At 49.6% G+C, this 13,799-nt stretch overlaps 1 protein-coding gene across 1 annotated transcript in view; it reads right to left on the bottom strand.

Annotated features, from left to right (window-relative positions):
- The window catches only part of LOC139265805 (anoctamin-7-like), a 192,229-nt gene that overhangs the window by 160,304 nt on the left and 18,126 nt on the right, over positions 1 to 13,799 (bottom strand). The window contains exon 2 of the mRNA XM_070883247.1: positions 13,118 to 13,302. Within this exon, the coding sequence (XP_070739348.1) occupies positions 13,118 to 13,252 (135 nt within the window). The 5' untranslated portion in view covers positions 13,253 to 13,302. The remainder of the gene's footprint in view (positions 1 to 13,117; positions 13,303 to 13,799) is intronic.

Genomic DNA, 13,799 nt, shown 5'->3' on the forward strand with positions numbered 1-13,799 from the left:
GTCCAAACCATGGTCCAGGATCCACATAGACTTTTTGCAGGTCCCTTCCTGGGGAAGATGTTTTTAGTTATGGTGGATACATATTCGAAGTGGATACAGTGTATAATCATGTCATCCACAGCTACCATTGTGAATCTCAGTGTCATGTTCGTGACACATGGTCTGCCTGATATCGTTTTTAGCGACAACGGATCGTGCTTCACCAGTCAGGAGTTTCATGAAACTCAATGGTATCAAACATGTAAGGTCAGCACCGTTCAAACCTGCATCCAATGGGCAAGCAGAACGTGCTGTCCAAATCATAAAGCAGAGTATGTCACGCATACTGTTTAGTTACAGGACAAGACCACACACGCTTACCGGGGTCTTGCCTGCTGAACTAATAATGAAGAGAGGTCTTAAGACCAAGCTATCTCTTGTACATCCTGACTTGAATAATCATGTTGAATATAGAAGACAAAATTAGCAAGGGTATCACGATCGTGCAGCTGTGTTACACGATATTTCTGTAAATGATCCTGTATATGTTCTGAATTATGGTCAGGATCCCAAGTGGATCTCTGGTACTGTCATGGCCAAGGAGGGCAACAGAGTATTTATTGTCAAGCTCAAAAATGGGCAAACATGCAGGAAACATATGGATCAGACAAAGCTGCAGCACCCAGACGAACCAGAACAGTGGGAGGAAGAGACAATCGACGACCAAGCAACCTACCCCAGTCATCAGAGGACTCAGTGGTCATCAGTGAATTTGGACTTTCAATCACTGACATGTTCAATGAAACTAGACTTTCAATCCCTGACATGGCCATTGCCACTCCCACTAGGCCAGCCACCCAGCCACCAGTCACAACAGACTCTGAACACTCACCCAAGGCTGGAGTTTAACTGAGACAGTCAAACGGGAGCGTAAAACACCGGACCGTCTCAATTTGTAAAAGACTGTGTTAATATCTCAGAGGGGGATATTGTCATGTATGTACTTTTGGGATCACTAGCCACTAGATGCTGTCACTGTTGGACGCACGTGTGTGCAGCCCAAGTATAAAAAACCAGCCATTTTGTATGTTAGTCACTTTGGGCCTTAATAAAGCAGAGCCCAAGGTTATACCTCTTGGAGTTAAAAAGTACTCAGTCTAACAGTTATTGCATACACAACATTAAGACATCGGTAGTGGGTAAAATGATGGAATCAATTATTAAGGATGTCATAGCAGTGCATTTGGAAAGAGGTGACATGATAGGTCCAAGTCAGCATGGATTTGTGAAAGGGAAATCATGCTTGACAAATCTTCTGGAATTTTTTGAGGATGTTTCCAGTAGAGTGGATAAGGGAGAACCAGTTGATGTGGTATATTTGGACTTTCAGAAGGCGTTCGACAAGGTCCCACACAAGAGATTGATGTGCAAAGTTAGAGCACATGGGATTGGGGGTAGTGTACTGACATGGATTGAGAACTGGTTGTCAGACAGGAAGCAAAGAGTAGGAGTAAATGGGTACTTTTCAGAATGGCAGGCAGTGACTAGTGGGGTACCGCAAGGTTCTGTGCTGGGGCCCCAGCTGTTTACACTGTACATTAATGATTTAGATGAGGGGATTAAATGTAGTATCTCCAAATTTGCGGATGACACTAAGTTGGGTGGCAGTGTGAGCTGCGAGGAGGATGCTGTGAGGCTGCAGAGCGACTTGGATAGGTTAGGTGAGTGGGCAAATGCATGGCAGATGAAGTATAATGTGGATAAATGTGAGGTTATCCACTTTGGTGGTAAAAACAGAGAGACAGACTATTATCTGAATGGTGACAGATTAGGAAAAGGGGAGGTGCAAAGAGACCTGGGTGTCATGGTACATCAGTCATTGAAGGTTGGCATGCAGGTGCAGCAGGCGGTTAAGAAAGCAAATGGCATGTTGGCCTTCATAGCAAGGGGATTTAAGTACAGGGGCAGGGAGGTGTTGCTACAGTTGTACAGGGCATTGGTGAGGCCACACCTGGAGTATTGTGTACAGTTTTGGTCTCCTAACCTGAGGAAGGACATTCTTGCTATTGAGGGAGTGCAGCGAAGGTTCACCAGACTGATTCCCGGGATGGCGGGACTGACCTATCAAGAAAGACTGGATCAACTGGGCTTGTATTCACTGGAGTTCAGAAGAATGAGAGGGGACCTCATAGAAACATATAAAATTCTGACGGGGTTAGACAGGTTAGATGCAGGAAGAATGTTCCCAATGTTGGGGAAGTCCAGAACCAGGGGTCACAGTCTAAGGATAAGGGGTAAGCCATTTAGGACCGAGATGCGGAGGAACTTCTTCACCCAGAGAGTGGTGAACCTGTGGAATTCTCTACCACAGAAAGTTGTTGAGGCCAATTCACTAAATATATTCAAAAAGGAGTTAGATGAGGTCCTTACTGCTAGGGGGATCAAGGGGTATGGCGAGAAAGCAGGAATGGGGTACTGAAGTTGAATGTTCAGCCATGAACTCATTGAATGGCGGTGCAGGCTAGAAGGGCCGAATGGCCTACTCCTGCAACTATTTTCTATGTTTCTATGTAAGAGAGAGGGAGAGAGAGCGAGAGGAAGAGGAAAAGAGAGAGGGTGAGAGAGAGAGGGGAGGGAGAGGGAAAGAGAGAGGATGAGACAGAGGGAGAGGGAGAGAGAGAAGGAGGGAGAGAGAGAGAGGGAGAGAGAGAGAGAGAAAGGATGAGGGAAAGAGAGAGGATGAGAAAGAGAGGGAGTGAGAGGGAAAGAGAGTGAGAGAGAGAGAGGAGGTGAGAGAGAGGGAGGGTGAGAGGGAGAGGGAAAGAGAAAGAGAGAGGGTAAGAAAGAGGGTGAGAGAGAGAGGGAGAGGGAAAGAGAGAGAGAGGGAAGGGAGCAAAAGAGAAAAGAGAAAGAGAAAGTGTCATGTTTGTAACCTTCACATAACTGTAACCTTTATGTAACAACTCTGTACACTGTATACACCTGAGAAATGCACACCTTGACCATAGGGGGTGAACTTGTGGGAGACACTCCTCACCTGGTCATCTAGGTATATAAAGGGAAGTCCCACAGAAGGTCATCACTTCTTGGTCCTGAGAATAGAGGTTCAGGTCACACAGTGACCTTGTCTGCAGTACATGCCTCGTGTGATTCTATAGTAGGGTGTAAGGACACCACATTTGGCGACGAGAAACGGGAATCAACAACCCACGAGGATGGCCACCGGTAGCACAGAGGAACGGTACTGTGTCGGTGAGGACTGGGACGACTTCGTTGAGAGGCTCCAGCAGAGCTTTGTCATGAAGGACTGGCTGGGAGAGGAAGCGGCTGGCAAGTGGCGGGCGCATCTATTGACCAGCTGTGGACCTAAGACGTATGCGCTGATGAAAGACCTGCTCGCACCCAAGAAGCCGGCGGACAAGTCCTTCAAAGAGCTCAGCACTCTGATCGGTGAGCATCTCAAACCGGCGAGCAGTATGCACATGGCCCGGCACCGGTTCTATACACACCGGCGTCGGGAGGGACAAAGCATATCGGACTTCGTTGCGGGCCTTCAGCGTTTGGCCAGCCCCTGTAAGTTCACAGACGCCTGCAGGGGGGAGATCATAAGGGATTTCTTCATTGAGGGCATTGGTCATGCCGGGATTTTCAGGAAGCTTATTGAGACCAAGGGCTTGACTTTGGAAAGGGCAACATTGATAGCCCAGACCTTCATAGCAGGGGAAGAGAAGACCAAGGTAATTAACGCGCGCAGCCCTGGTTCCAACGTGGCGATGGACCAGGGAGTTAACATTGTTAACGAGACGCAGAACCCCGCAGGCAGGCAAGGGTAATTCGACACCGCCCAGGCAGCAACAGACTCTAGGGCGGGCCAGCAACAGAGACAATGGCAGGGGGATCGGCAATTCACACCTCCCGGGATGGGACCATTGACACTCAGCAACAGAGTGTTCAGTAGTAATCAAAAAGACAATCAGAGAGGAATGCCTGCTAACAGTTCCTTTGTTCACAACAATCTCAGCTCATGCTGGAGGTGCGGTGGCAAACATACTGCGAAAACCTGTAGGTTTCAACAATTTATCTGTAGAAACTGTAACTTCAAGGGACATCTGGCCAGAATGTGCAGAAAGCCTGTAGCAAGGCTAGTTTACGAGGCAGAGGAACCAGATGAGGGGTCTGCAAGGCAGGGTGATGCTTGGGGCCAAGCTATGGACGCTGAAGTCCAGAGGGTTCATGTGGCAGATGTCCACAGCTCGTATACCAAAACGCCACCTATGATGATGAAAGTTCTATTCAATGGCATCCCGGTACACATGGAGCTGGACACAGGAACCAGCCAATCACTTATGAGTGCCCAACAATTTGAAAAACTCTGGCCACACAAATCTAACAGGCCCAAACTGGAACGCATTGACACACAGCTACGGACGTACACCAGAGAGATCATCCCAGTACTAGGCAGTGCAAACTTGGTGGTCACACACAATGGATCGGAGAACCGGCTGCCACTCTGGATTGTCCCGGGGAATGGTCCCACGCTCTTGGGGAGGAGCTGGTTAGCCGAGATGAACTGGAAATGGGGGGATGTGCACGCCATTTCATCTGTGGAGCGAAGTTCAGGCTCACAGGTCCTACAGAAATTTGAGTCACTATTTCAACCAGGTGTCGGGACTTTTAAGGGCACCAAAGTAGTGATACGCATCACCCCGGACGCAGGCCAGTGCACCACAAAGCCAGAGCCGTGCCATATGTGATGCGTGAGAGAATTGAGAGTGAGTTGGACAGGCTGCTAAGAGAGGGCATAATTTCGCCTGTTGAATTCAGTGACTGGGCAAGCCCCATCGTTCCTGTCCTTAAAGCGGATGGCTCGGTCAGGATTTGTGGCAACTACAAGGCCACCATTAACCGAGTGTCACTAAAGGACCAATACCCGCTTCCGAGAGCAGAGCGGCAGGTGGCAAGCTGTTCACCAAGTTGGACCTCACCTCAGTCTACATGACTCAGGAACTGGCTGAAGAATCCAAGCTTCTGACCACCATTACTACGCACAAGGGGCTATTTGTTTACAACAGGTGTTCGTTTGGCATTCGTTCAGCCGACGCTACCTTCCAGAGGAACATGGAAAGCTTGCTTAAATCCATCCCTGGAACAATCGTATTCCAAGATTACATCCTAATCATGGGTCGAGACACCGAGGAACACCTACGCAACCTGGAGGAGGTGCTACGCCGACTGGACCGGGTAGGCTTGCGACTAAAGAAGTCCAAGTGTGTGTTTTTGGCCCCAGAGGTCGGGTTTTTGGGCAGGAGGGTTGCTGCAGACAGGATCCGGCCTACCGAATCCAAAACTGAGGCGATCCGTTGCGCACCCAGGCCCTGCAATACATCGGAGTTGCGTTCATTTCTGGGACTATTGAACTAGTTTGGGAACTTTCTGCCGAAATTAAGTACATTGCTGGAGCCGCTACACGTGCTCTTGCATAAAGGTTGCGATTGGTTTTGGGGGGACTGTCAGGAACGGGCTTTCAATCGGGCGCGGAACCTGCTTTGTTCTAATAAGCTGTTGACCCTGTTCGACCCCTGTAAGAAATTGGTTTTGACATGCGATGCATCATCCTATGGGGTTGGGTGCGTGTTGCAGCAGAGCAATGGTGAGGGCCAACTCCAACCTGTGGCTTATGCCTCCAGGTCGCTCTCCCAAGCAGAAAGGGGGTACGGGATGGTTGAAAAGGAAGCACTCGCATGTGTCTACGGGATGAAAAAGATGCACCAGTAACTTTTTGGCAGAAGGTTCAAGTTAGAAACAGACCACAAGCCATTAACATCTCTGTTGTCTGACAGCAAGGCTGTCAATGCCAATGCGTCAGCTCGCATACAGTGATGGGCTCTCACGCTGGCTGCGTATGACTACACCATACGGCCAGGCACCGAAAATTGCGCTGACGCGCTCAGCAGGCTCCCACTGGCGACCACCGAGGGGGCGTTGGAGAAAAGTGCAGAGATAGTCATGGTCGTTGAGGCTTTCGACACCGCAGGCTCCCCCATCACAGCCCACCAGATCAAAATCTGGACCAACAGAGACCTCTCCTACCCTTGATAAAGAAATGTGTCCTGACTGGGGATTGGGCACCCGCACACGGAGCGTGCCCCGAGGAGGTCAGACCGTTCCGCAGACGGATGGACGAGCTCTCCATCCAAGCCGGCTGCCTGCAATGGGGCAGCCGGGTAGTCATGCCCCAGAAGGGCAGGGAGGCATTCATCAGGGAACTCCACAGCGAGCATCCAGGAATCGTGCTAATGAAGGCCATTGCCCGATCATATGTATGGTGGCCGGGAATTGACTCAGACCTGGAACACTGGGTTCGCAGGTGCACGACGTGTGCTTAGCAGGGTAATGCCCCCAGGGAGGCCCCACTCAGCCCGTGGCCTTGGCCCACCAGGCCTTGGTCGCGTATTCACCTGGACTACGCGGGCTCGTTCATGGGAAAAATGTTCCTGATTGATGTCGATGCATACTCGAAATGGATCGAGTGCATCATATTGAATTCGTAACGACATCCACCATCATGGAGAGTCTGCGTACGGTCTTTGCGACCCACGACTTGCTGGACATCCTGATTAGCGACAATGGCCCGTGTTTCACTAGCTATGAATTCCTGGAGTTTATATCGGGTAATGGTATCAAACATGTCAGGACAGCACCGTTCAAGCCGGCTTCCAATGGCCAGGCGGAACTTGCGGTCCAAATCATAAAACAGGGCATGCTCCGGATTCAAGGACCCTCCCTTCAGTACCTACTATCGCGCCTCCTGCTGGCCTATAGGTCCCGCCCACATTCGCTCACAGGAGTCCAGCCCGCGAAACGCACGCTTAAAACGCGGCTGTCCCTCATTCATCCAGCCCTGCCAGACATTATTGAGGGCAAGCGCCAGTCCCAAATCGAGTGCCATGATCGCAACGCAGTGGGGAGATGCATAGAAATTGATGACCCTGTATTTGTTCTCAATGGGACCCAAGTGGCTTGAGGGTACTGTAATTGGCAAAGAGGGGAATAAGGTCATAGTGGTCAGACTTAACAATGGGCAGATATGCCGCAAACATCTGGACCAAGTAAAGAAAAGGTTCAGCATGGACACTGAGGAACCTGAGGAAGATCATGAGATACTACCCACACCATTGCCAGAGAACGAGCAACAAGGACATTCACCAGCATGCACAGTCCCTGCGGCCAGCCCGGACAGGCCGGAATCACCTCAGGCGACAGAGATGCATGCCAAGGCCCAACCACCAGAGCCCCAACTGCAGCGCTCCACGAGAGCGCGTCGACCGCCTGAAAGACTCAATCTTTGACCTAAAGATGTTGGGGGGAGGTGATGTCATGTTTGTTATCTTCACACAACTGTAACCTTTATGTAACAACACTGTACACTGTATACACCTGAGTAATGCACACCTTGACCACAGGGGGTGAATTTGTGGGAGACACTCCTCACCTGGTCATCCGGATATATAAAGGGAGGTCCCACGGAGGGTCATCTCTTCTTGGCCCTGGAAATAAAGGTTCAGGTCACATAGTGACCTTGTCTGCAGTACATGCCTCGTGTGATTCTATAGTAAGGTGTAAGGACACCACAGAAAGAAGTGAGGAAATGGAATGAGAAACAGAAAGAGACAATCTGATTGGGAGAGAGAGAAATAGAGAAATAGGAATAGAGAAAGAGAAAAGGGGGGGAAAAACTAGGTTGAGTGTATACAATAATACAGTGGTGTGACATTGTGGTTACATACATGACATCACCTTCCCCCCCAAAGTCTTATTAGGATCATAGGTTTAGTCTTTCAGGTGGTCTACGCTCCCTCGTGGAGCGCCGCAGTTGGGGCTCTGGTTGTTGGACACTGACAGAGTGTCTGTCACCTGTGGTGATTCCGGCCTGTCTGGGCTGACCGCAGGGACTGTGCATTCTTCTGATTGCTCTTGTTGCTCGTTTACTGGCGGTAGTGTGAGCTCCATCTCATGGTCTTCTTCAGGTTCCTCCGTGTCCATGCTGAACCTTTTTTTTCCTTGGTCCAGATGCTGACGGCATATCTGACCATTGTTAAGTTTTATCACAATGACCCTATTCCCCTCTTTGTCAATTACGGTACCCTCAAGCCATTTGTGCCCCATGGCGTGATTGAGGACAAATACAGGATCATTTATTTCTATACATCTCCCCCTCGAATTACGGTCATGGTACTTGTTTTGGGACTGGCGCTTGCCCTCAACTATGTCGGTCAGTACTGGGTGAATGAGGGACAAACGAGTTTTGAGTGTCCGTTTCATAAGTAGCTCTGCAGGCAGGACCCCAGTGAGCGAGTGCGGTCGGGATCTATAGGCCAGCAGGAGGCGCGATAGGCGGCATTGTAGGGAGGGTCCTTGAATCCTGAGCATACCTTGCTTGATGATTTGGACCGCACGTTCCGCCTGGCCATTGGAGACCGGCTTGAACAGTGCAGTCCTGACGTGGTTGATGCCATTACCCAACATAAACTCCCGGAATTTGTAGCTTGTGAAACATGGGTCATTATCGCTGACCAGGATGTCCGGCAATCCATGGGTTGCAAAGATCGCACGTAGGCTTTCCACAGTGGTGAACGTCGTACATGAATTTAGAATGATGCACTCGATCCATTTTGAGTACGCATCTACCACAATAAGGAACACCTTTCCCAGGAACGGGCCCGCGTAGTCTACATGAATACGTGACCATGGTCTGGTGGGCCAGGGCCACAGGCTGAGCGGGGCCTCCCTGGGGGCATTACCCAGCTGAGCACATGTTGTGCACCTGCGAACACAGTGTTCCAGGTCCGAATCAATTCCAGGCCACCAAACGTGTGACCGGGCAATGGCCTTCATCAGCACGATACCTGGGTACTCGCTGTAGAGTTCCCTGATAAATGCCTCCCTGCCCTTCTGGGGCATAACTGCCCCATAGTAGGCAGTCGGCTTGAATGGAGAGCTCATCCATCCGTCTGTGGAACGGTCTGACCTCCTCAGGGCATGCTCCATGTGCGGGCGCCCAATCCCCAGTCAGGAAACATTTCTTAATCAGGGATGGGAGGGGATCTCTGAACGTCCAGATTTTGATCTGGCGGGCTGTGATGGGGGAGCCTGCACTGTCAAAGGCATTGACAGCCATGAGCATCTCAGCGCTTTGCTCCGCTGCCCTCTCAGTGGTAGCCAGTGGAAGCCTGCTGAGCGCGTCAGCACAATTCTCAGTGCCGGGCCGGTGCCGGATGGAGTAGTCATAAGCAACCAGCGTGAGAGCCCATCGCTGTATGCGAGCTAATGCGTTGGCATTGACAGCCTTACTGTCTGACAACAGGGATGTTAATGACTTGTGGTCCGTCTCTAATTCAAACTTCCTACAAAGAGGCACTGATGCATTTTTTTTGCACCATAGACACATGCAAGGGCTTCTTTCTCGACCATCCCATAGCCCCATTCAGCTTGGAAGAGTGACCTGGAGGTATAAGCCACAGGTTGTAGTTGACCCTCAGCATTGCCCTGCTGCAACACGTACCCAACCCCATAGGACAATGCATCACATGTCAGAACCAATTTTTTACAGGGGTGGTACAGTGTTAACAACTTGTTTGAACAAAGTAGGTTTCACGCCCGATCAAAAGCCTGACAGTCCCCCCAAAACCAATCGCAACCCTGACGCAGGAGCACGTGTAACGGCTCCAACAACGTGCTCAAGTTCGGCAGAAAGTTCCCGAAATAGTTCAACAGTCCCAGGAATGAACACAACTCCGATGTGTTGCAGGGCCTGGGCGCTCGTCGAATCGCCTCTGTTTTGGATTCAGTGGGCCGAATCCCATCTGCAGCAACCCTCCTGCCCAGAAACTCAACCTCAGGAGCTAAGAACACATATTTAGACTTCTTGAGTCGCAGGCCTACCCGGTCCAGTCGGCGTAGCACCTCCTCCAGGTTGTGGAGGTGTTCCTCGGTGTCTCGATCGTTCCAGGAATGGATTTAAGCAGGCTTTCCATGTTTCGTTGAAAAATCGCGGCCGCTGATCAAATGCCAAACGGGCACCTGTTATAAACGAACAGTCCCTTGTGCGTGGTGATGGTGGTCAGTAGTTTAGATTCGTCGGCCAGTTCCTGGGTCATATAGGCTGAAGCGAGGTCCAACTTGGTGAACAGCTTGCTGCCTGCCAGCGTGGCGAAGTGGTCCTCCGCTCCGGGAGCAGGTATTGATCTTGTAGGGACACCCGATTGATGGTGGCCTTGTAGTCGCCACAGATCCTGACAGAGCCATCCGCTTTTAGGACGGAGACGATGGGGCTCGCCCAGTCGCTGAATTCAACGGGCAAGATGATGCCCTCTCTCAACAGCCGGTCCAATTCGCTCTCGATTTTTTCCTGCATCATATACAGCACCGCTCTGGCTTTGTGGTGCACTGGCCTGGAGTCCGGGGTGATGTGTATCACTACCTTAGTGCCTTTGAAAGTCCTGACGCCAGGTTGGAATAGTGAATCGAATTGTTGTAGGACTTGTGAGAAGAACTTCGCTTCACAGATGACATTGCGTGAACATCCCCCCATTTCCAGTTCATCTCGGCTAACCAGCTCCTCCCCAAAAGTGCGGGGCCATTGCCCAGGACAATCCAGAGTGGCAGCCGAATCATTACCCCATTGTGTGTGACAGCCAACATTGCACTGCCTCACACCGGAATGATTTCTTTAGTGTAAGTCTGTAATTGTGTCTCAATACGTTCTAGTTTGGATCTATTGGCTTTAAGTGGCCATAGCTTCTCAAATTGCTGAACGCCCATGAGTGACTGGCTGGCCCCAGTGTCCAGCTCCATGCGTACTGGAATACCGTTCAATAATCATCATCATTGGTGACGTTTTGGAGCTATTCGCCACATTGAGCCGCTGAAATTCGGCGTCCATTGATTTGCCCCAAAAGTCATCCTGCCCCAAAGCATCCTCTTCTCATCCATACGCCTCATATATTAGTCTGGTTGCAGACTTCCTGCACATTCGAGCTAAATGGCTACTGAGATTGCAGTTTCTGCAGACAAACTGTTGAAATCTGCAAGATCTAGCTGAGTGTTTTCCCCCACACCTCCAGCATGAGTTAAAGTTTCCATTGTTTGGAACAAAGGGACTATGGCCAGGCATTCCGCGCTGACTGTCCCTTTGACTGCTCTTGAGTACCCTATTGGTGGGTGTCAATGACCCCATCCTGGGCCGCATTGTCCACTGTGATGGCGTAAATGTCTGTTCAGCCTGCCATTGTCTCTGTTGAAGTCCTACTCTGGGGTCTATTGCTGCCTGGGGGGTGTCGAACTGCCCTTGCCTGCCTGCGGGGCTCTGAGTCGCATTAATGATATTGACTCCCTGATCCATCCATTGGAGGCAGACTTGCGTGCATATATTATTTTCGTCTCTTCCTCCCCCGCCATGAAAGTTTGAGCTAACAACGCTGCCGCTTCCAAGGTCAAATCCTTGGTCTCAATTAATTTACGAAAAATTCCCGCATGTCCGATGCCCTTGATAAAGAAGTCCCTTAGCATCTCCCCCTGCAGGCGTCTGTGAACTTACAGAGGATGGGCAAACGCCGGAGGTCTGCTACAAAGTCCAGTATGCTCTGTCCTTCACAATGCCGGTGGGTGTAGAACCTGTGTCGGGCCATATGTATGCTACTTGCTGGTTTGAGGTGCTCCCTGATTAATTTGCTAAGTTCCTCAAAGGTTCTGTCCGCCGGCTTTTCAAGTGCTAGTAAGTCCTTCATGAGCGCGTAAGTCTTTGGTCCGCAGCTGGTCAAGAGATGAGCCCTTCGCTTGTCGGCCGCTGCATCACCCAGCCATTCTTTCGTAATGAAGCTTTGCTGAAGCCTCTCGATGAAATCGTTCCAGTCTTCCCCAAAACAGTACCATTCCTCTGTGCTATCGGTGGCCATTCTCGTGGGTCGTGAATTCCCGTTTCTCGTCACCAATGTAAAGTCCTTACTCTACAGCATGAAACCACACGAGGCACATTCTGGGGACAAGGCCACTCTGTGACCTGCTCTTTATTTACAGGACTCCAAAGTGATGACCCTGCGTGGGACCTCCCTTTATATACCTGGAAGGATAGGTATGGGCAGTCTCGCACAAATTCACCCCTTGTGGTCAAGGTGTGCATCTAGGTTGAGTGTATACAATAATACAGTGGTGTTACATTGTGGTTACATACATGACACAAAGCATCTTACTTATCAAGGTGGGTTAAAAGAGTTGGGACTCTACCTTAGAGCAGCATAGACAGGGGGTCTGATTGAGGTTTATAAGATAATGAAGGGAATAGACGGTGTTTCAGCTGACCATTAATTTCAATTAAATAGGTTAGGCAGGACCAGGGGTCATAGATTTAAGTTGTATAGGACTAGATCTAGGTTAGATGTCAGGTGTGATTCTTTTCACAGAGAATAGTAGACCTCTGGAACAAGCTGCCATTTCATGTGGTGGATGCTGACTCACTGAATTCCATCAAGCGAAAGCTGGGTTTGTTTCTGGCTGCGGCGGCGATCACCTCTCACAGAAGTTAGGTACTGCAAGGAATTTAATGGCCAGAGTGATCTCCTGGTCTAGTTTCAATCACCTAGATGGGTTGGAGAGGAATTTCCCAGATTTCTTTTCCCCAAATTGGCCTGGGTTTTTTAACTCTTTTTTTTTGCCTCTCCCAGGAGATCACACGGTTTCGGGTGGGGTGGAGTGTATATGTTGTGATACACAAGGTATCGCAATTGTTTGGGACAGGCTGGATGGACCAGATGGTCTTTACCTGTCCGTCATTGTTCGTATGTTCATTCAAGAAGGTGGTCAGTGGGCATGGACCGTAAAAGCACACCTTCAACAGAGGAGGGGAAATATAGAAATAGCCAGGAGTTGTCGAGAGGCAAAGATGTGATGATTCAAGTTAATGATTACATGTTGATAAAATAGAAAACGTGGCAAGTCCAAGGTCAGAAACAAAATCAACTTGGAGCGGTTAAACTCAACACGTTCTGAGACCCTACTTTGAGATTACGACGTAATTAGCAAAAAGTACAGGTATCTGATGACATTCTGTAGATAAATTCAAACAAAAAAATGCATCCCCCACCTCTTGCATTGCCACAAAGGTTCCATCCTCAGCTTCGTCCGCCTCATTGTCCAAACTGCCATAGTACTCGCCCTTCAATTCATCGGGTGCAATGAGGTTAATGGCATCATCCTGGTTGCCTTTCCGTTTCAACATGATCTTTCAGGATTGGGCTCTGTTTTGGAAATTGCTGGCGAGTAATGTCCCTGTTTGGAAAAAAAATCATTGAGCTTTTGAAGAGAATTCTCTGCAGACATTGTTGATCCCTTTCCCTCTCCTCCATGGCCTTGTCTTCACTGTGAACAACTATAAGCGTTGTCCTGCATTTATATAGCACCTTCAGGCATTTTACAGCTGAGCCGGGGCAGAGAATTTAGGAGGGTTGCCTAAAGGCTTGGTTGAAAAGCTGGGTTTTAAGAGGTTGAGGAGCTGGGAGAGGAATCTGACTAGAAAATCTGGGGCTCTTTTCATTCGGAGAAGAGGAGGTCTGAGTATAGGGGTTCAAAACGATGAGAGGTTTTGATAAGATAAATCAGGAAAAACTATTTCCACTGATCAGTGAGCCAGTAACTAGAGGGCATACATTTAAAATTGTCACCAAAAGATCAAAAGGGAAAGGTTCGGAAAATGTATTTTTTATACAAAGGGTTGGTAGAATGTGGGATATCGACCAGAAACAGTGGGGGAAGCAGAATTCATAATA

The sequence above is a fragment of the Pristiophorus japonicus genome, chromosome 6 (assembly GCF_044704955.1).
Source record: "Pristiophorus japonicus isolate sPriJap1 chromosome 6, sPriJap1.hap1, whole genome shotgun sequence".
Taxonomy (NCBI): Eukaryota; Metazoa; Chordata; class Chondrichthyes; family Pristiophoridae; genus Pristiophorus; species Pristiophorus japonicus.